Source organism: Setaria italica, chromosome III (genome assembly GCF_000263155.2).
Source record: "Setaria italica strain Yugu1 chromosome III, Setaria_italica_v2.0, whole genome shotgun sequence".
Taxonomy (NCBI): domain Eukaryota; kingdom Viridiplantae; phylum Streptophyta; class Magnoliopsida; order Poales; family Poaceae; genus Setaria; species Setaria italica.
The window spans coordinates 10,604,537-10,625,862 of NC_028452.1; the positions used below are offsets into that span (position 1 = coordinate 10,604,537).

At 46.6% G+C, this 21,326-nt stretch overlaps 2 protein-coding genes across 2 annotated transcripts; both read left to right on the forward strand.

Annotated features, from left to right (window-relative positions):
* The first annotated feature begins 6,138 nt into the window (after positions 1-6,138).
* Positions 6,139-7,495, forward strand: LOC101778359 (protein DMP4). Its single transcript, XM_004961171.2, has one exon. It carries the CDS (start codon positions 6,634-6,636, stop codon positions 7,312-7,314), a length of 681 nt encoding a protein of 226 aa, XP_004961228.1. The 5' UTR covers positions 6,139-6,633; the 3' UTR covers positions 7,315-7,495.
* Positions 7,496-9,854: 2,359 nt separating this feature from the next.
* LOC101778758 (homeobox-DDT domain protein RLT2) lies at positions 9,855-21,069 on the forward strand. Its single transcript, XM_004961172.4, has 18 exons — positions 9,855-10,734; positions 10,846-11,340; positions 11,697-11,773; positions 12,261-12,758; positions 12,848-12,940; positions 13,018-13,182; positions 13,293-13,515; positions 13,599-13,699; positions 14,309-14,395; positions 14,776-14,928; positions 15,028-15,183; positions 16,147-16,356; positions 16,483-17,154; positions 17,227-17,775; positions 18,360-18,980; positions 19,068-19,172; positions 19,517-19,777; positions 19,940-21,069. The coding sequence occupies exons 1-18, from the start codon at positions 10,533-10,535 to the stop codon at positions 20,813-20,815; spliced, it is 5,544 nt and encodes a 1,847-aa protein (XP_004961229.1). The 5' UTR covers positions 9,855-10,532; the 3' UTR covers positions 20,816-21,069.
* The last annotated feature ends 257 nt before the right edge of the window (positions 21,070-21,326 follow it).

Sequence of the window (21,326 nt, forward strand, 5' to 3'; positions counted from 1 at the left end):
ACCGAGGCCCGGGAGGGAGAGAAAAGGAGGAAGCCGCCGCTAGCCTGCTAGCTAGCTTGTCCCTGTTAAAAGCTACCCGCGATCACACACACCACCGTACATACACTGACCGCCTCAGTGACTTGTCCATCTCCAGCCGGCCGGTACGAACAGTGCACGCACGTTCGCATCAACTACTTTCCGATCGATCGCCGTGGTTGGTTTCCCAACAAGACGATCGAGAGCTCGAGGCACTAGGCGTCAGCACGACAGAGCTAGGCTAAGCTAAGGATCGACGAGCCACGATCGGTCGAGAGACGATGCATGTAGTCTACTAGCCGGCTTCGTTTTCTCTTCTTTAATTTTATGTTGTTTGGGGCAATAATGTGCGTGTACGCAAGAAACACATGAGCAAGCTTTTTTTTTAAAAAAAAAGAAGAACATAAGCAAGCTAGGAGGAGGAGGATATACAACAGTAGGTGGATGATGGCATGTGTTGCTTGGTCCTCACGTATAGGCACCGCAAATCCTTCCGTATACGTGAGAAGGAAACCAGGGCCGGCGCCCGCCCGGCCGGATTCTCTGCGCCGGCCGGGCCCCAGCCCCCAGCCCTCCCTGCTCGCGCGCGCGCGCGGCCCCCACGGCGCCGGCGATCTAGTTGCTGCAGGGGCAGGGACTGACCAACCCCGTGCGGGCCATCTGATGAACTCCTTGCAACTTGTCTTGATGATTCTCTTTTTTCCCCCACAGAAGTTAATGAACGAAGCAGAGTACAACACTTCGTACACATGCATTTCACCATTTGGCAAGATGCATGCGTGAATGCGATCGAGGTTGTTGAGGGGCCTCGTACTTTCGCCGCGCCCGTGGTAAGAGCATGAGGACTGCACGTATATTCTCTGCTCTGCACTGGCCGGTGACCGGTGAGGCCGTATGGGTGCAGTGCATCATGCATGGAGGTGCTGCAGATCGGGCGATGAAAATATCTAAATCTGAAACCTGGTTGGTTGGCTGGATTAGCAGCCAATTCTCGAATCTCGATGGCCTTCATGCATCGACGATCAATGCATGGAATGGATCGGATCGGAACCACTAGTATGAATGGAAGATACTCTACCACACATAACGAACACATGTGCGGAATTATGGAGCAAGAGTACGTAGTATAGATCGGTTTGGTGCATAGGGAACGGATATATGTGCTGTTGAGACTCGTGTTAATTTGGATGTCTGCTGGGCCAAATGTTCAGTGTAGCGTGTTGTTCCGTGCAGGGAGTGGAGGTACAGTTGTCTCGAATGTTAGTTTGTGCCACTTGTCAGGGCCCCAATATTTTCATGAAGACCTCTCAATTGAATAAATTTTATTTGATGCATAAATTTTGGCATGCTTGTCAAAGTCCACTAATAAGTGGATTATATTACTCGCAAAAAAAATAGAAGTCCGTTAAGAGGATCGACTACGTCATGCGTTCGTGCGTGCGAGCCGCAGCGAGCGGAGCAGGAGAGAGGTGGAGAGCAGGTGGAGTGGAGGCGGGGCAACCCGCGATGGATTCGCATGGACGTTCCACCGCGCGCGCGCACAGCGGCCGGAGAGGAAAGGAGGATGCTGGGACTGGGGAGCTTCAGAATTCAGATACGAGGTCGCCGTGGAGTGTCTTGCAAGGCAGACGATGCTAGCCTCATCCCCACAAAAGAAAAGGCCAGGCGAACTGCGTGCGTCGCATATGCATTATGCATCTGTGCGCATTTACATTTCCATTTGAGGGCTAACCACATATATATGCGAGAAAAATGATCCTAGAAAATTAATTTTCAGTACGCGCGAGATTTCAGTTGCTTACATATACATGTGTGTGGTATATACTTGCACAGTCCTCTACAGATATTTATTTAGCGTCAGTCATCCGTACGTGGTAGTGCACGAGACAACATTGGTCGTCATGATGTTATTTTTCATGCACCGATTTTGGTAGCACGGTGTAGCACCGTAACCCGCGGTAGCATCGGAGATGTTTTCCCAAGGCTGAAGTTCAATTTGCACTATTCTTAAAACGTAAGATAACTAGATCGGAAGCATGTTGTGCGTGTGTGGCATCTGGCTTTGCACTCGATCTTGAAGAAAAACATAAGGTAAGCTCTCGTTGGCCTATTTGTGTAATAGCTCCTATGCATGCATTGTAGTACTGTATAATTTAGGGCCTGTTTGGGACTGCTCCGCTCCAAAAAAAATAGCTCCACTCCAGCTTTATCTTGCCAAACGCCTCCAGCTCCAACTATACCAACTCCAAAAAAAATGTGGATCTGGGGGGCAACTCCAAGATTTTCCTGGAGCTCCTCAAAGGGTGCTCTCAAAAAACAACTTTTATAACCCCTCTTGGAGTTGGGTAGAAATTACCCACCAATGCCACCCTTTACAGTACCGTTGAGAAAGAAAAAAAAAACAACCGTGGCTCCTGTTCTTCCCGCGACTCCTGTTCTTCCCGCGACTCCTGTTCTTCCCGTGGCTCCTACCGCCCGTACAGCTTCCGTCGCCGGCGTCGAGCGGCCGTTCCACCCGTCGCCGCCCATGGCCGACGGTGCGGAAACCGTTGCCGTGGAGGACTTGGAGGATGCCGGCGGCGACCCTGTCCTGGGCGCGGCCCGCCTGGGCGCCGGCGGCCTGGGCGCCGCCCGCCTGGGCGCGGCCGGCCTGGGCGCCGCCGGCCTGGACGCGGCCGGCCTGGGCGCGGCCGGCTTGGGCGCCGGCGGCCTGGGCGCCGCCCGCCTGGATGCGGCCGGCCTGGGCGCGGCCGGGCTGGGCGCCGGCGGCCTGGGCGCCGCCCGCCTGGGCGCGGCCGGCTGGGCGCCGCCCGCCTGGGCGCGGCAGGCTGGGCGCAGCCAGCTGGGCGCCGCCCGCCTGGAAAGCGGCCGGCCTGGGCGCCGCCGGCCGTGGCTTGGGCGCCGGCCTGGACGCCTCCGGCCTGGGCGCCGGCCGTGGCCTGGGCGCCCGGCCTGGGCGCCGACCGTGGCCTGGGCGCCGGCCTGGAGGCCTCCGGCCTGGGCGCCGGCCGTGGCCTTGGCGCGGCCGGCCGTGGCCTGGGTGCCGCCGGCCGTGGCCTGGGCGCCGGCGTCCTGGAAAAAAACGGCCGTGGCCTGGGCGCCGCCGGCCGTGGCTTGGCGGTGGGCGGCCGTGCCTATGCCGGCAATAGGACGATGATGGCCGATGATGAGACTGACTTGGATGAGTTCGTGCCTGTCGGCCAGGCCGGGTTCGGTCGTGCCTTGGGCGCGGCCGGCCGTAGTTTGGCGGTGGGCGCAGCACTGTAGCATGGTACTGTAGCGCGGAACTGTAGCACAGAGCAAAACCTTTGGGCAAAAACGACTATTCCCACTTGTTCCTATAATTTTTGGAGCTGAATTTGGATCCGGTAGCCAAACAGGTACCCAGCTCCCTATTTTTCTGGAGTTGGTGGAGTGGATCTGACAAAAGGTGGAGTTGGTGGAGTGGAGCTATTTTTTTTGGAGCGGAGCAGTCCCAAACAGGCCCTTAGTTAGAGCAACTTGAGCGTATGATTTGTTCAGAGGGTGCTACGTACTGCCACATCAGGGAGGTGCTAAGTTTTCAATTTCTCTCCAGCGTATGTACATTCATTTGATCTAAGGTAGGTCCCACAACTTGTGTTAAAATATTCTTCAGCAACTCTTCTCCTCAGGAGCACGGGCCTGTTCGCTTCAGCTTATAAGTCGGCTGAAAAGCTGAAACGACTGATTTGTTGTGAGAGGAACACACTGTTTGATGGCTAATAAACCGGCTGAATAAGCTAAAGCGAACAGAAATTTCGCTTAGCTGGGGGTGCCCAAGTAAGCTGCGGGTGCCTGGAAGCCACCAGCAAGAAATTTCGCTCCGGCGTATGGCGCCCTCCTCAGCCCACTCTCTCTCATCTTAGCACTACCAAAAATGCACGCTGGAGCTGCTCCCGGTCGGTCTTGTTGTGAGATTGGTCAGTGGACAGTGGGCGCACGTTCTATTCTCTAGGCAGCTACAGGCCTACACAGTACGAGTAGCCTAGCAGATGTGTGCATCATGTCAGGTACGAAGCTCAGGAAGCATCAGGTCAGTTGGGAACTTTGGTGGGTGTCGTTGGGGTGGCGTGGCAGGAACTGGTTGGCCGTGACCCGGGATCTAATTCGATTGGCCCTTAGCTTGCAGCCACAAGCGCTTCGTTTCAGGCTAGCTAGCTTTAGGCAAGGCGAACTACTCCAAGGCGCCGCGCTCGCCGTACGTTTAGAGCCTAGCTAGCTCATTAGTCGCCGTACATTAAACCGAATGGTCAGGTCAGAATATCAGATCAGATCATGTGTCTTGTGCTGATAATTGAGACCGGCTGGAGTCATGGGGTCTGGCCTCGATCCATCGGCCTAGAGAGGATGGCACGCCTCTATCAGAAAATGACAGCGTACCCCTAGCTAGACTTCACAAATAGCTCCATCCAAGGAGCCACAACTAAACATGTGTGTGCACATACATTTTTTTGTAACACAATCAGTATAATATAAGCAGAGCCCATTGGCAACGAGAGGATGACATGTCAATATGTCATGTTGTCAACTCTGCATCAGATGATTTGTCCGCATGGATCGATGAGCTTGATTGCGAGGTACGAACTCACATTGCATGATGAATTCACGATGGTGCGGTTGAGATGATGTAACACTCTTGACAGTCAGAACTAGAACCGTACGAAGAGTTGGTCCTGTACAAATCAAATGTGCGACGCTCGATCTCTCATACCAAATTGATATATACGATCTGGCTAATTAGTAGTAATGGACGTGCCTGCAATTAATCTTAATCAAGTGCTTAATTAGCCTAGTTGCCTTAGCTTGCAGGGGAAGCGCATAAGCACGCCTTCAGTACTCGTTGAAAATGGTGACATCGTACTTCCTGGTCGGAATTCATTGCACGTTTTATGGTGCTGTGTCAACTGTCAAGGCAAGACATGCATGACTCGCTCGGTCGGTAGTGTAGCCTAGTAGAAGGAAGACTTTGTGGATGCGATCACTTATTATACCGGAAGGTTGAAATCGGTCAAGAAGTGATTGCATTTTCTAATCTTAGGAAGATTTTACTGCACAATTTACCAATTACCATGATGGCTCCTAAAACATACAACAAACAAGTAGTTATATACTCAAATGTACTACATCCGTCCTTAAATATATATAACGTTTAGAATAATTCAAAAATAAACTAATTTGCTTGTTCTAAACTACATATATTTAAGAACGAGAGGGCGTATGCACTATATAATTAATTAATACATACAAATAAAAGTATATTATAGTAAGGACTAATAACAAATGGCCCACCTCAAATGCCGATCGAGTGAGATGTGCTAGTACCTAGGATAGGATACTTCGATACAAGTAGTGCTAACCTAAGAACTAAAGCTTGCACACACCGGACATGCTACGATTGCTTCATCCATGCATGCACTGGAAAAAGGAACCACATGATCAAAGGATTTTGCTGTCGTCTCTTGCAACTTTACAATGTTCTCCCTGCCCCCTGGTGCACGCTATGCAGAATTGCAATGCAATGTGGTGGAATCTCCTGCACAGGAAAAGCCATTGGGCTGGCGTTGGTGGCAGCTCGTAAAGAGAAAATGAAACAGGCCCACTGCAGGAGGCTTGTCTTGGCGAAAGCATTTTGCTTGTCGTAGCCTAAAGTGTTTTATTCCATTACGATCCTTTTGGTCGAATATATATGCCAGGCAATGTCTGTCTTCTTGTTTCAGCAGGACGCTGGTAGAACACGTGCAAGGAGAACACATGAGATGATCCCATGTCCACTGGGCTTAGATTTTTCATACAATCCAAGTAAGATTGAGTTTCCTTTTTTTAATAGAAAATGGGATCAGATCCATCTGTTGGGCCTGCTATTTCAGGGGGAGCACTGAGGCCTTGGTGGGCTTCCCTGCGGCTGCAAGCAACGTGCCTTTCTTGCTTATGCGTTCAAGTCACACTCTACTCCATCCACTCTCATTCTGCCAAGTGGAATAAAACTCTTGTCAGCCTAGAACACCACATTTTTATACAGAACTAAAAACAAGACTGTCGCCAGATCATTCGGGACGTAACGCTGTCGATCGTCGGTTAGGAGTACCATTCAGAAATCTTCCCTGCATCATCTCCCATCAACGCTCTTGCCCGATCTGCACGAGGCGTCCATAGCTCATCGCGAAAGGAACGCGCTGGCCGGCCTCGCAAGTCGCAACGCAAGCACGGCGTGGCCTCAAGCGTGCGCGCTCAAGCTGGCGTGGCTGGAGCGCGACCGAAAGCAAGCCAAGGCCGAATTCAGCCGCGAAACACACAGCCACACAGGCAGAGCCCCCGTTCGGCCGTTTCTCGTGCAAGCAACCGCAAGCTCCCCCGATTTGTTTATCAGCTGGAGTGCCTGTTCCTTGCAAGCCAAGTGCCGACCGGGAAATGCCTGACACGCTCGGCGAGCTCGCGTCCAGGCCACATGGATTTCCTCTTCCGCGGCCTTTAAATCCCCGCACACATTCCATCGGCGGCAGCATTTGCCATTGATCCATCTTGTTTACTACATGCTCCAGTACCGGTCTCCGATTCGGCGAAGACGATCAAGGTGGTGGCGAGGGGTCGGCGGCGATGGCGACGGCGACGGCGGCGCGGCACGACGACGTGGAGTCGCAGCATGAGGAGCACGACGATGCCAGCAGCCACGAGCAGCAAGCGCAGCGGCCTCTGCTGGAGAAGCGCTCGTTGGCGGACGACGGCGGCGGCATGAGCCCGATCCAGCGGGCCATCAGCCAGACGTACCAGAGCACGGCGCACCTGGCCACACTGCTTCCCACGGGCACCGTGCTGGCGTTCCAGCTGCTGTCCCCGATCGTCACGGACCAGGGCCACTGCGTCCGCGCCAACCGTGCCATGGCGGGTGCGCTCCTGGCGCTCTGCGCGCTCTCCTGCTTCGTGCTCAGCTTCACGGACAGCTTCCGGGACGCCACCGGCGCCGTCCGGTACGGGTTCGCCACGCTCCGCGGGCTCTGGGTCATCGACGGCGGCGCGCCGCTGGAGGACCCGCGGGCCGCGGCCGCGTACAGGGTCCGGTTCCTCGACTGGGTGCACGCGGTGGTGTCCGTGATGATCTTCGCCGCCGTCGCGCTGTTCGACCAGAACGTGGTGTCGTGCTTCTACCCGGTGCCGTCGGAGGACGCCAGGCAGGTGCTTACCGTGCTGCCCATCGCCATCGGGGTGGTCGGGAGCATGCTGTTCGTCACCTTCCCGACCACCCGCCACGGCATCGGTTTCCCGCTCTCCAAGCACTGATTTGTATTCATTCCCATTTCCGTTTCCAATTCCAATTCTTGTAAATAAATATTGCACCAACAGATTATGAACACCGTCAAGGGGAGATGAGTAGGTACAACTAGGAAACACACGACCCTTGCTTGTTTTCGTGTACGCTTAATGCTACAACTTGATGAACTTGAAACTTCTAAGCCTCAAATATATAGCATGCGTGAAGTTACAAGGCATATGATCATGACACATACCACACCAGAATAGCAAGGAACAAGTTGAAATATACTTGCAAGTAAAGGTTAGAGTACACTGCAGGACACATTACTATTTCAGCCACACGAGCTTGCTTGTGATATCCGAGCTGAGTCTTTCGCACTTGTATGTAGGTGCGTAGGACGTATGCGGCAAAAAGGAAAGCCTAGCCGGCAAACACCAGGTCACACTGGCACACTGGCAGCGGCACGCCGGCAGGCGATGCCGGAACCCGGGTGGGTTCTGGCGTCAAGCCTCATGTGCGCGGCGACAACTGATGACTACCGCGTCCTAACCAGACGAGGGGAGGAAAAGAACGAAGCTGGAGCACGAAGCCCACGAGCACCGAGCAAAGCTAGGTTAATCATGGTGGTTCTTACCTTTTCTTCCCTAAGGATCGTGTCTTATTAATTTGGTAATTTCTTTTAGCGGAAAGTGATGTACTCCCTCCATTCCAAGGGTTCGTTTTGACTTTTCTAGGTTCATAGATATTATTATGCACCTAGAAATACACTATATCTAGATGCATAATAATATCTATGAAATAAAAAACTAAAACAACCTACAATTTGGAATGGAAGGAGTATCATTTTACCAAACTCAAAATCCGTCGGTTCAAGTATTTTTATGATAGAGTGTGCATGCATGCATTTAGACATGAGCAAATTGTGGACTGGACCGACAAAAGCCCGAAATATTTCGGGCTTGAAAATTGCGCCAACAACCACCCATGAGAGGCATTGCGCCAAATTTTTTAGGCCTTTATTAGACCAGACCGTCCATCATTTCTTACGTGTAAAAATAATTGCAACAAATAATTAGGCTAGACCGAGCTCATACACATGCATGCACACTCACTCTTACAAATATATGAAAGCACACAACCACACACTACTTCTAAGAATGACCGAGACTAATGAAGTACTCATATTGAGTCTTGCTTTCCCGTTGGTATTTTGTTTTTTTAGCTGCTAGCAAGGCAAGTGCCTATTCATAGGTTGAAGAACGCGTTCCTTCCCGTTTCATAAAAAAATGATGTGGTTATTTATACCTTTCGGGCAAGTGCACGTACAAAGCGACTTCAGGCATCGAGAACATCGTGAACAACATTTTATTCAGGCAAAAATGTTTAATGGATAATTTTCAAAAAAATGTTTAATGGAAGTTGATGTTTTCTTGAAAAGTTTTTCGAACACATAGACATAGTATCAAATCATAAAAAGTGAGCTTCACCAGCATGTCTCTAAGCTTATCCTTGTTTCTCAATAGAGGTCTACAAACACTCAAATTGCATAGTTCAAGACCTCAGAGGTGACATGAGTTTTCACATGTATGTCTAAACCTTGCCAAATCATCCTTGATGCTTATGTGGCGTGCCATGGTGGCGCCTACATGAGTTGGATGGGAGTTTGAAGCATTTAACCTATTTCTTGCTCCTAGATCCTTGAAACCATGGAATACTTCTATCAACAATCATTATCCGTTTACCAACTATTTTGACCGCCGGAACGCATCCAAAAATACAATATTTCTCACATGTAAAAAAAGATATTTCAGAGACTTTTATTCATCATAATTTAGTATCTTTGGAGCCATTTCATTTTTCATGCTTTAGTTTTGTTTTATTTGAAACTTCTAAACGTGTTATCGAGATTAGACATTTATTTGATTTCTTTGCATCGTTTAGAAGCTTGTTACACGTGTTAACAAAAGCTTATCTTTTTTTTAAGCTTTTGGATATTTTCATAAGTTATTCATATGACTCTTTAAACTAAAAATTGTATTTTTTTAAAAAAAAGCTCTAAACGTCGTCGAACTTCAAGGGTGCCACAGTGATTAGTGGTGTAGATCTACTTGAAAAGCATACAACTTATAGTTTGTGGATCTGGAAATCTAACATGAGTTTAGGATTGTCTGACTGAATTCACAAAATTATAGACTTGAGAAAATGAGATCACGACAGTGGGTGCATGGAAGTCAAGGTGCGCAAGTTCATCATCAGTTCGCTTGTATGGAGTCAGTACAATACGGCAATACTACCACTGTCACGATCGTGAAAAGTCTACTGTAGCTGCCATCTGGGTCCCGCGGACCATGGTGGTTGACCAGACCCGCAAAGCATCGAGCCATCGACAGCAAAACTTGTTTACCGCTCGAGCAACTTTGGTACGCGAAGCGCGGCCACCCCACCGGGCCCCACCCCCTAGGCCACAAACATTCCGCGTACGCCACAGAAGATCCGCGGCCAGTTCTACGATCTCTCGTCGCACGAACGAACAGCGCGCAACCACAACAACCAAGCCCGTCCTATGAACACGCGCGCGTCCAGCCCGCCGCGAGATTCACAACGCGCACGCACGAAATCCACACCGCTCCAAGAACAAATCCACATCATTGCTTGCTCCCCCCTCTCCCTTTCCTTCGCTGCTTGCCTCATCGCCTGCCCCTGCCTGAGCCTGACTCCGCATCGAGAAAGAAAAAGGATAACAGCAGCAGCGGGGGAAGAGCATCAAACGCCAAGCACAGCAGCAAAGGCAATAATAAAAGTCGGAGGCATCAAATCGAAAAGGTTTTTATTAGCATGGAAGCGATCCAATCCCTGACCAATTCGGGCCGAGCTGCAGACGGAGGAGTTGCATCTGTGGCCTCCCCTGTTGCTCCTCCTCCCCGCGCGCCCGCGTCTCTATTGCTATCCGCTTTTGCGCCGCGGCGCGTCCACCGATCCTGTTCTTCGCGTTCGTGCTTTCGTAATTGTTATTATTGTTGCCGCTGCTGCCGCGGGTGGAGTTCGCGGCGCGGATCGAGCCGGACATCGGGCGGGCAGCCTCGCCTCGGACTCGGTGTTTCTTCGCCCGCCCGTGTATTTATCGCGGAAATCGCTGTTGCGTGTGGTTAGGTTTGTTGTTTTGTGTTCTGGTCTTGCGTTCGTGTTAGGTTTGGCTGCTGGAGGGGACGGGAGTTGGCGAATCTTAGGGTTTCGGTCGCCGGGGATGGAGTCCTCCGGCGATGGGGGCGATGAGGGCGCTGGGGCGGCGGCGGTCGGGATGGGGAGTCCCGGCCCGGCGTCGGCCCCTGCGGCCGTTGGTGGCGGGGGTAGCGGAGCTGGTGCGTCTGGATCCGGGGGGAAGCCGCCGGTGAAGCGCGTGATGAAGACGCCCTACCAGTTGGAGGTTCTCGAGAGGACCTATGCAGGTTCGTCGACTGCTGAGGATTCTGAATGTTTTGGGTTTCTTTTTTGCGAGATTTTGGTCGAATTCTGCGTTAGATTTTCACGGGGATTTGATTTGCGTTGCGTTGGTGCAGAGGATTCGTATCCAAACGAGACGAAGCGGGCGGAGCTGTCGGTGCAGTTGGGGCTGACAGACAGGCAGCTGCAGATGTGGTTCTGCCACCGCCGGCTCAAGGACCGGAAACCTCCTGCCAAGAGGCAGCAGCGGGATGAGGAGGTCACCGTGCCAGTCATAGCGCCACCACCCGTCCTTCCGCCTCCATTACCGCACAGTGAGATTATGGTGGGGACTGTTGGGACTTACGGTGAGCAGCTGCTGCCCTACTCCAGGAGAGGGCCTGGCCGGTCCTCAGCTGTGCCTAGGATATCCGTGCCGGAGATTGGGAGAAGATACTATGAGCCACCACAGGTCATTCTGCCTCACATGGCAGCAGTGCACCTTACACAAGCTGAGCACCGGATGATTGATTCTGTGGAAACGTTGATAGGGGAACCGCTGAGAGATGATGGGCCAGTGCTTGGTGTTGAGTTTGATCCACTTCCTCCTGGTGCATTTGGTGCGCCTATTGGTAAGAACCTTGTGCACATGATGCCTCCACATTGTATTAATTTGATTAGTTCCCTAATAATTTGCTTTTGTTGATACCATACCTCCTTCGCTTGTTGTTATAAATTTATGATACATGGATGAGACTGAATATAAGCCTTATGTTGACCTCTCTACATCGCCTCCTGTCATCCTAATACATCTATTGTTAAATTTATAGTAGATATAAACTCTCTTTTCTATTCTTGGAGTGTTGGAAAGTTTTTGTCGGGATTGTTTTGTACTGTCGGAATTGATGCCAGTACGTTCTTATCATGTATTCATGTTTATATTATGCTGACTTGTTTTCTGCTGTTTATTTTCTATGTTTTGGAGCAGTTCCAGAGCAACCGAAGCAGCCCTACCGATCTTATGAACCCAAGATGTTTTCTGGGCGTGATCCCAAGCCCATGAAGGTATACTGAGTCTTTCTAGTGACAGTTTCATGCATCTGTTGTCTTTGAATATATGGCATATAAGTGGAGTATTTGTACTGGATTAGTGTGATTTCGCTGTCCGTAAGTCAAGGCTGTGTAATCATCTTTTGTTCTCTCATATATATATATGTATCTTTGTGGTACTCCACTCATGCACTGGCTTGTTACGCGTTTATTCCTTTTATGCATATTTGTTGAAATGAAGGGAATATCATGGTTGCATGAAGAGACATCATGTGTGCATGCTCTGTTCATAGAGCCTCATATACATTTTTTAGTCTTTTTATTAGATTTATTTCTGCACATTTGTTTTATGATCATATTATTCTGTATCGTACCTCACGAATTTACCTTGTTGGGAGTTTTTGGGTTCTCCTATTCTTGTTTCTGAACGAGATTATTATTTTCTTGAATAACCCAATCATGGATCAGTTCAAGCTTTAAAATCTGTTTTTTCCTCTTGTAGGCATCAGCATTTTTGCCTACTATCGACCCTTTGCTTCCAAATACAGTTAATGGGAAACGGAAGTCCTTGGTTGGGTCTTCTTCTCATCTTGGTTCACAGGCAGTACATGAATACCAGTTTCTTCCGGAGCAGCCAAGTGATGTATATGAGAGGGCAAGCCAGTCGCGCTTCTATGATACTTCAACAGAGGCATCAAATTCGAGGATAGCTTCTCTGTCTACGGGATCACGATTTCTCCATGGAGTTGAGCAGGCACCTAGCTATGCGTTTCACGGTCAATTATCTGGTTCTAGCCATTTAGCTCAACATGGCAGATCACCCATTCCATCAGGATCAACAGATCATGAGGGGGCTTTGTCAAATATTAATGTTAGCCCAGCTCCATTTCATGGGCAATTCGGCATTCCTCAAGTTGCTGGGTTTGAAACCCCCCTTGCATCCTCTGAAAGAATGGGTTATCATGATGAAGATACCTATCGTGTGGATAGAAAGCGCAAGGTAAACACTCCCTGCATTTGTGGATGTATCTTTTTCTTCTTCAGTATTATTAGTTCTTGATATATGATCTCTGTCTAAAATTACTTCAGCATAATGAGGAAGCTAAGATCGCGAAGGAAGTTGAGGCTCATGAAAAACGAATCAGAAAGGAGCTTGAGAAGCAAGATCTGCTGAACAGAAAGGTCTTCCTTAGTTACACTTAGAAAGTTTGCACATACCTTCCATGGTGCATTATTAATTTGTTTTTCATATTTTGCAGAGAGAAGAACAAATGCGGAGGGAAACAGAGAGACATGATCGTGAAAGACGTAAAGAAGAGGAGAGGTTGATGCGTGAAAGGCAAAGGGAAGAAGAGAGATTCCAAAAGGAACAAAGGCGTGAACACAAGCGCATGGAGAAGTTTATGCAGAAACAATCCATAAGAGTATGTTTGCTAGTTTCTGAATCTGTATTTGTAATACAAGTTGAATAAGCTGAAGACTTCGGAATCTAGGACACTGGCATTGTTTAGTTTACAATTTATTATATGCACAGGCTGAAAAACTAAGACAAAAGGAGGAACTTCGAAGGGAGAAAGAAGCTGCGAGGCAGAAGGCTGCTAATGAGAAGGCTACAGCACGTAGAATCGCACGAGAGGCGATGGAACTGATGGAAGATGAGCGCTTAGAACTATTAGAACTGGCCTATCGTAGTAAAGGGTTGCCCTCAATGGTTTCTCTTGATATTGACACATTACAGCAACTTGATTCATTTAGAGGTACGCTCCACATTCATTGAAATATGATTCTGGATTGTATATGCTTGACGTAATATAAGAAATTTGATTTCTCCTTTTTGCAGGAATGCTGGGACAGTTTCCTCCTGAAACTGTGAGACTGAAGGTGCCATTTTCAACAAAACCATGGGCAGCTTCTGAGGATAACATTGGCAACCTTTTGATGGTAACTCCTGATCTTTAGAACGTACATTTTCCTTAAAATTCTTTCGCAACAATGAGCGGTTATGAAAAGCTTATGATTGTCACTGTACCCTTTTCTGTAAAAAAGGTACTCCCTCCATTTTAAGATTCAACCTTATAACATTTGACAGACAATTGGCCTCATCTTGTTTTGCACAAATAATACATTGGATTGACATTTAAAAGTACTTTCCTATGGTTATGATTTTGTTGCCACAAACATTATAGTGTAGGAGGAATTAAGAGCCGGTCTAGGTTTGAAGACCATGCCAAGTCAGATTGTGCCATATATTTTGGGACAAAGGGAGTACCTCCCTTCTTAGATTATTCAGTGGACTAACCAGAAAACAGAAGTTTAATAAGGACTACCGATGTCGCTGTTTTGTCCTTTAGAAAGTTTGTTATTCTGTGACTATAATTTATGTTCTAGTTATCATGTGTTAATGATCTTCTGCATTTGTTCACTACTTTTATTTGTGGATGTTGCTATCCTGCTACTGCATCCTGGATTTGCGTAGCTTCAAAGTGTATTACATGTTAGAATTTATTCATTATATTGTTTCTAACAGAAGGTGTTGTTAATGAAATTCAGGTTTGGAAGTTCTTTATTACCTTTGCTGATGTTCTTGGGCTTCCATCGTTCACATTGGATGAGTTCGTGCAGGCTCTTCATGATTATGTGAGTTCTAATTATAGTCTATCATGTTGAACGGTTGTCTTGATATGATGACATGATGCTGGTTCTTTTTTATACCATTACAACTAGGACATGAACATGGTCCTAGGCCTTCGCATTTGTAGCGTCTCCTTGTTTCTTTGAGTGAGGATATTGGCATATCATGGTGTCAATTGTTAAATGCACTGTCGCATTTCAGCATCTGACATGACTTACACGTCCTTTCTATGTGTATTGATTCACTTAAGCATGCTAAATAGACTAAACTAAACATCGCTTGTTGGTCATGACTAATTTTGCATAATTTTTTCTGTTGCCATTTCATGGATTTAGATGTGTGTGCCATAACCAATTCTAAACTTCCATCACTATTCATTTGATAGGATTCAAGGTTCCTAGGGGAGTTGCATGTTGCTCTGCTGAAATCTATCATAAAGGATATTGAGGATGTTGCCCGGACTCCTTCAGTTGCTTTGGGTGTAAATCAGAGCGGTTCTGCTAATCCTGGAGGTGGCCACCCACAAATTGTTGAAGGGGTATTTGTGCTGATCTCCTGGTTCTCTAAAACATAGATTTTTGTTCTAGACCAGTAATGTTTTTTAATAAAAAAATCACTTCTTGTTTCTTAATGCTAGGCATATGCTTGGGGCTTCAACATACTTAACTGGCAGCGCCACTTAAACTTTCTCACATGGCCTGAAATACTGCGCCAATTTGGTTTATGCGCTGGTTTTGGGCCTCAGTTAAAGAAAAGGAACGCTGGAACTGTACATTACCGCGACGATAATGAGGTATCAGTCATCGTCCGTTTCCAATGTGAAACCTTTATGATAGTTTGACGGTTATAATTATGTGCTTAATCTATATTTTGATGAGTATTGTTTGCATAGTCAATACCCAATACTCTCTCCATTCTTTTTTACTTGTCGTTTGGGGGCAGTGACATTTTCATATGCACCTTTGACCATTATCTTTTCTACATTATACATTAGTAAAAATATACTGTACCTATAATGATCTGAAAGTATTTTCCTTGTGTAATGCAGTGGTCGAAGTTTATAAAGGTAGTGTACACATTCTTAAATGCTGTCTATTTGAGAACAGAGAAGGGGGGGGGGGGGGGGGGGGCAAATACTTGTTGCATGACTAGGGGTGGGTGTTCGGTCAGACCGAACTGAACCGATCGGTTCCTCGGTCTTTTCTTGAATTTCGGTTAGTTAAAACTAGGAATTAATCAGTTCCTGTGAATTACTTGTTACTGCTTTACGTATTAATTTCTTTCATTGAGAACATGAGGAAGGTTCAAGACGTTGTAACATGTCTGGCTGGACTGATAACCAGACAAGTTTTAGACTGCCAGAATGTGATCCAGTGGATGGGGAAAGGGTAATTGGACAATGATGCTATCAGTTGCTAGAAAACTAGAATCATTTTCTGAGGAACTCATGACACCTTACTGCTGAAATCTTACAGTTGACTACAATCTTGTATTGGTGGCTTAATAGCATAGGTCTGAAATGGGCTGGTTAACACTTACTTGCCACTGGTAAGAAAGGTTTTAGGTTAATTTTGCTCGAAACTTGCTCAATGCAAATCATGAAGTGTTGTATGTATTCCGTTCATGACATATTAACTAAGTACAGCTGCATATTTGCAGAAGGCTTGTCTTTTAACTGTTTTGCTGTTTATACAAACAAGATGGAATTTTCCCCAAAATATCTCATAAGTTCACTGTATCTTTTTTCCCTTGAAAGGGTCGTGATGGTGCGGATATCATTTCCACTCTGCGAAATGGTTCGGCGGCTGTGAATGCTGCTGCTTTAATGAAAGAGAGAGGGTATACTAACCGTCGCAGGTCACGACACCGTCTGACACCTGGAACTGTAAAATTTGCTGCTTATCATGTATTGTCGCTTGAAGGGAGCAAAGGTCTCACAATACTGGAAGTCGCAGAAAAGATCCAGGTATATCCATGCAGAATTTTTTTTAAATTTCACAGACCTGTTATTTCCTTCTTTTTTTTTTAAGTACACAGACCTGTTATTTCTAACAGAACTTATATTGGTTTTTCTCTTTTTCTCTCTCTCCAGAAATCTGGACTGAGAGACCTTACGACAAGCAAGACACCAGAGGCATCTATATCTGCTGCATTGTCAAGAGACACTAAGCTTTTTGAAAGAACGGCACCTTCAACATATTGTGTTAAAACTCCTTACAGAAAGGACCCAGCTGACTCTGAGACTGTGTTGTCAGCAGCACGTGAAAAAATCAGGGTGTTTCAGAATGCACTTTCGGAGTGTGAAGAAGTGGAGAAGGATGTTGATGAGGCTGAGAGGGATGCAGATTCCGAATGTGATGATGCTGACGATGATGTTGATGGTGATGACATGAATATTGAGGACAAGGATGTCAAATCTCCGCTAGTTAGAGCTCAAGATGGTGCACCAGTTACAGTAGTCGGTGACATAAAGCAAGAATCAAATAGTGTGGTTAATACATTAGTACCACAGAGCACTCAGACTAAATGCAGCGAAAGTGTTTCATTGCGTACTTTAGACATTAAAGCAAGTACTTCAACTGATCCAGTGGTTGGAGATGATGTTAAGGACAATGAGATAGATGAAAGTAACCAAGGAGAATCCTGGGTACAGGGGCTAACTGAAGGTGACTACTGTGACCTTAGTGTGGACGAACGGCTCAATGCGTTGGTTGCACTTATTGGTGTTGCCACTGAAGGCAATTCTATCCGTGCAATACTGGAGGTAATGATCTTATTGTTGTTTTTTATCTTACTATTTTCCCATTGAACATCATCTGAACAAGAGGCTTTACAGGAACGTCTAGAAGCAGCAAGTGCTCTAAAAAAACAAATGTGGGCTGAAGCACAACTTGATAAAAGGCGTATAAGGGAGGACTTTACTAGTAAGATACAATACGATTCTTGTGTTGGTTTGAAGGTTGACACAGATCGAGAAAATAATGCTGCTGAGAGTACCCTTATGCCAGTGCATAACCCTATTAAAAACAATGATGGAAATGCCAATACAGCAAACACTGATTTGCTTGTCGATAAGCAGAATCAGCATATTACGGGTGATATAGCTCATCATCAGAATGGTGTAAGCCGAGAATCAACTATTAATCCAGAAAGCTTGTCTGTTCAGCAATATGCTTCATCTGAGAAAACTCGATCTCAGTTGAAATCCTACATAGGTCACAAGGCAGAACAGCTTTACATTTACAGATCACTACCCCTTGGACAAGATCGAAGGCGGAATCGATATTGGCAGTTTTCTGCATCTTCATCATCCTATGACCCTGGTTCTGGAAGAATCTTTTTCGAATCTAGAGATGGATACTGGAGGGTCATTGACTCAGCTGAGGTAGCTATTTACTAAAAATATTCTTAGTTGCAATTTCATGAGCTAATATTTTCAGTAGGAGCTCTACAAAATAGAGCAGTTCAACTGGTGAATATTGTTCTTTCAACATGTTAATCGTTAATTGGTTTATCTTTTATGTAACCTGTGGGAGGTTTCTCATAGAAGCTAACCTGAAACTAGGAGAATAGAACTGCAATCTCAGGCACTAGATCAACTTTTAATGGTGAGGATTATGATGTTTTAGAAGGTCGGAGGTGATAACATTGGCATTTAGCACCAGTAACGTTGAGGAACCAGTGTTTGGGCTCGTCTATTGGGAATCAGCTAGTAATAAAAGTTTCTGAACTTCTTTTAGTGTCTGATTCCTTGTTGTGTGTCAGGTTACTATGCATAGTGTTTTCAACTGCCTAATATCTTGTACAGTTTCTAGAAAAACTAGATAGTAAGTTAGTAACTAATAAGTGGATAGAACATGTATGTTTTCTTGTTAGCGAGTGGACATTAAGGCGCTAGCCTGATTGACTACATGACAGACGGATCCAGTTGTGCTGTTATGTTAACATGATGCCGAATTAAAAATGCAGGCATTTGAAGCTTTGGTAGCTTCCCTTGATACTCGTGGCATCCGGGAGTCACATCTGCACTCAATGTTGCAAAGTATCGAGCCAACCTTTAAGGAAGCTGTTGAAAAGAAAAGGTGTTCCAGTTTAGAACACCCAGCTGGACGGATTTTGAAAAATGGAAGTAATGAAATAATAAGTACAAATCATGGGAATGAGTTTGGAAGTCCATGCAGTATCCTTTCTGGTGTTGCTTCTGATAATGTAGCACACTCAGATACTTTCAAGATAGAGCTTGGGCGTAATGAAGCCGAGAAGATTGCTATCTCGAAAAGGGCTTATGTGTTTGTGAAATGGATGTGGAGGGAGTGCTACAGTCACCAATCTACATATGCCATGAAATATGGAAAGAAGCGCTGGCCTGAGTTGATTCAATCTTGTGATTATTGCTACCAGATTTACTTAGCTGAAGAAAGACACTGTTCTTCTTGCCACAAGACGTTCAAACCCATTCATAATTTCTTGGAGCACTCATCACAATGTGAAGAAAAACATAGAACAGATCCTAATTGGAAGATGCAAATTGTGGACCATTCTGTACCCATAGGATTGAGATTGCTCAAACTGCTCTTAGCTACCATTGAGGTATAGTAACATTTTTGTGATCACTGACATCTATTTTGTTTGTTGCAAAAATTGCTGTTTGTGTGACTTTTTACGTTGTGTATGCAGGCTTCAATACCAGCAGAAGCTCTCCAACCGTTTTGGACGGATGGGTATCGAAAATCTTGGGGTGTGAAGTTGTATTCTGCATCATCTGCTGAAGAAGTCTTGCAGGTTGCGTACCCCCCCCCCCCCCCCCCCCTCTTATAGAAATACACCTAGTACTTTCTCTTGTTTGCTATACATATGTTGCCCTAAGTTTTTACTGTATTGACAAAGCAACAATCTCAGGCTAGGCATAAGTCATCATGAGTCTCTGTACTGTTTGACCTTCAGCAAGTTCTACCACTTTAATTGTAGCACTCCCTTATTGGAGATGGTTGCTTATGAACTAACTTGAATTACTTTTATGTAAGAAGAGATTGGCATGGTTAAAAGAACGCTTGTAATTTATCAGCAAACTTTAGATATCTATTTTCTGTGCCTATTCTAAATTCTGCCATGTCATATTTCTGCAGATGCTTAGTATGCTGGAAGGTGCAGTAAAGCGAGATTACTTGTCATCTAACTTTGAAACGACAATTGAGTTGCTTAACTCGAACACACAAGATACTAATCAGAATTCTGTTGCACGTTCTGGATCTGCTACTGTACTTCCATGGGTACCTGATACTACTGCTGCTATTGCCTTAAGATTGTTTGATTTGGATTCTTCCATATCATACACACTTCATCCAAAGGCTGCATCAAATAAGGAGAGAGAAGCTGGAGATTTCACGGTGAGCCTTATAGCTTATTATTACTGCATCAAAAGACTCATAGTGGTGTTTACGTTACATGTGGGTAATTAGTGCTTTTGATTTGCTATGTCTGGATCAATGACATTAAGTGTCGCTATCTGTGTTGAGCTAGGTTGTGTAACTGTCCCTTTTTTTCTGCAGAATCTTCCACCGAGGCATCCTACTATTAAGAACAAACAAGAAATAGACCAGTTCGGATCTATTGGTTTTGATCAACAATATGGAGTGTTGCTAACTAATAGCAATGGTCGTAGAGGTCGTGGACGTGGAAGTCGAGGAGGTAGCAGGGGAGGTCGATCCCACAGTCGCGGTGGCAAGGTTCCTAGAGGTATTAGCAGCTCTTCCAGGATCCAGTTCAGGGATGACAACAATGGGTCATATGAGAAAGGCCCTCGAAAGATTGCAAAGAATACCCGTGGGCGTGGGCGTGGGCGTGGGCGTGGCCGCGGCCGAGGCCGTGGACTTCGAACAGTTAGACCTCGGCAACCATCTGAGCTCGGCATCAGATCAATTCCAAAGGCAAACTTATTGGGCAGCTTTAGCATGTTAAGTAAGGCAAACCGTTCTGGAAAGATGCATTCTCCTGAGAGCTCGGGTGCAGAAGATTGGGCCTTGGAGAGAAGGGAATATGTTGAAGATGATGACAACAATTCGGTATCTCAATCCGATGAATCGGAAGAAAATGAGGAAAATGGTGAGCCCTTGAATGAGGAATATGATGACGAGCTGGTCCCTGGTTATCCAAGGGACAATTCTGAGTCCAGCCCCCTACAGATGATGGATGACGGAAGCGAGGATAATGATGAGGATGCTGAAGGAGATGAAGACGGTGAGGATGGAGAGGACTATGAAGCGGAAGACCCTGTCGGTGATGAGGACGATGATGTTGAGATGGGAGGGGATGGTGAAATTGGTGATGAAGATGACGACGACGATGACGACGATGGTGGAGATGGAGTGGGAAATGCAGATGTGGATGAAGGTGGTACTTCATATTCTTCAGAGTATAGCGAATGATGAGAGTAAATTGAAGAATTTTTTATGGGACTTAAGCTGAAGCGCCTCCGGTTCCATCAAAAGTTCAACACAAATGCTGAGTTAGAAACTATTAAGAGGCAGCCTGGTTTTGTTGTTGGAGCTCGTTAGGTAGAGGCAAGTCGACATCAGAAGATCGGCTTTGTATATGTTAGCCTATGAATTAGGTCATTCTCTGTGTATATTACAGATCAAATGTTTTTTTTCTTAAAAAAGCTTCATTTAGCTGCTTAGTATTCGTATAGTAGTTTCCAGTCGTGCTAATTCAGAAGAATAACTGAAACAGGAAATTGGTGGGCGCCAACTTGACGCCCTATGCGAGTGAAGCCCATTAGAGGCCCACGTTGCAAAACCTTCGGTTAGTATTTTCCGCGGGTTTTCCGCAGTCCGTCCTTACTCGAGTCGGGACAGCCCACCGAACCTGCCCAAGCACACGCGTCCGTCTCATGTCACGTGAGAGCTCCGCGCGAACCGAGATAGCGCGCGCACCCTC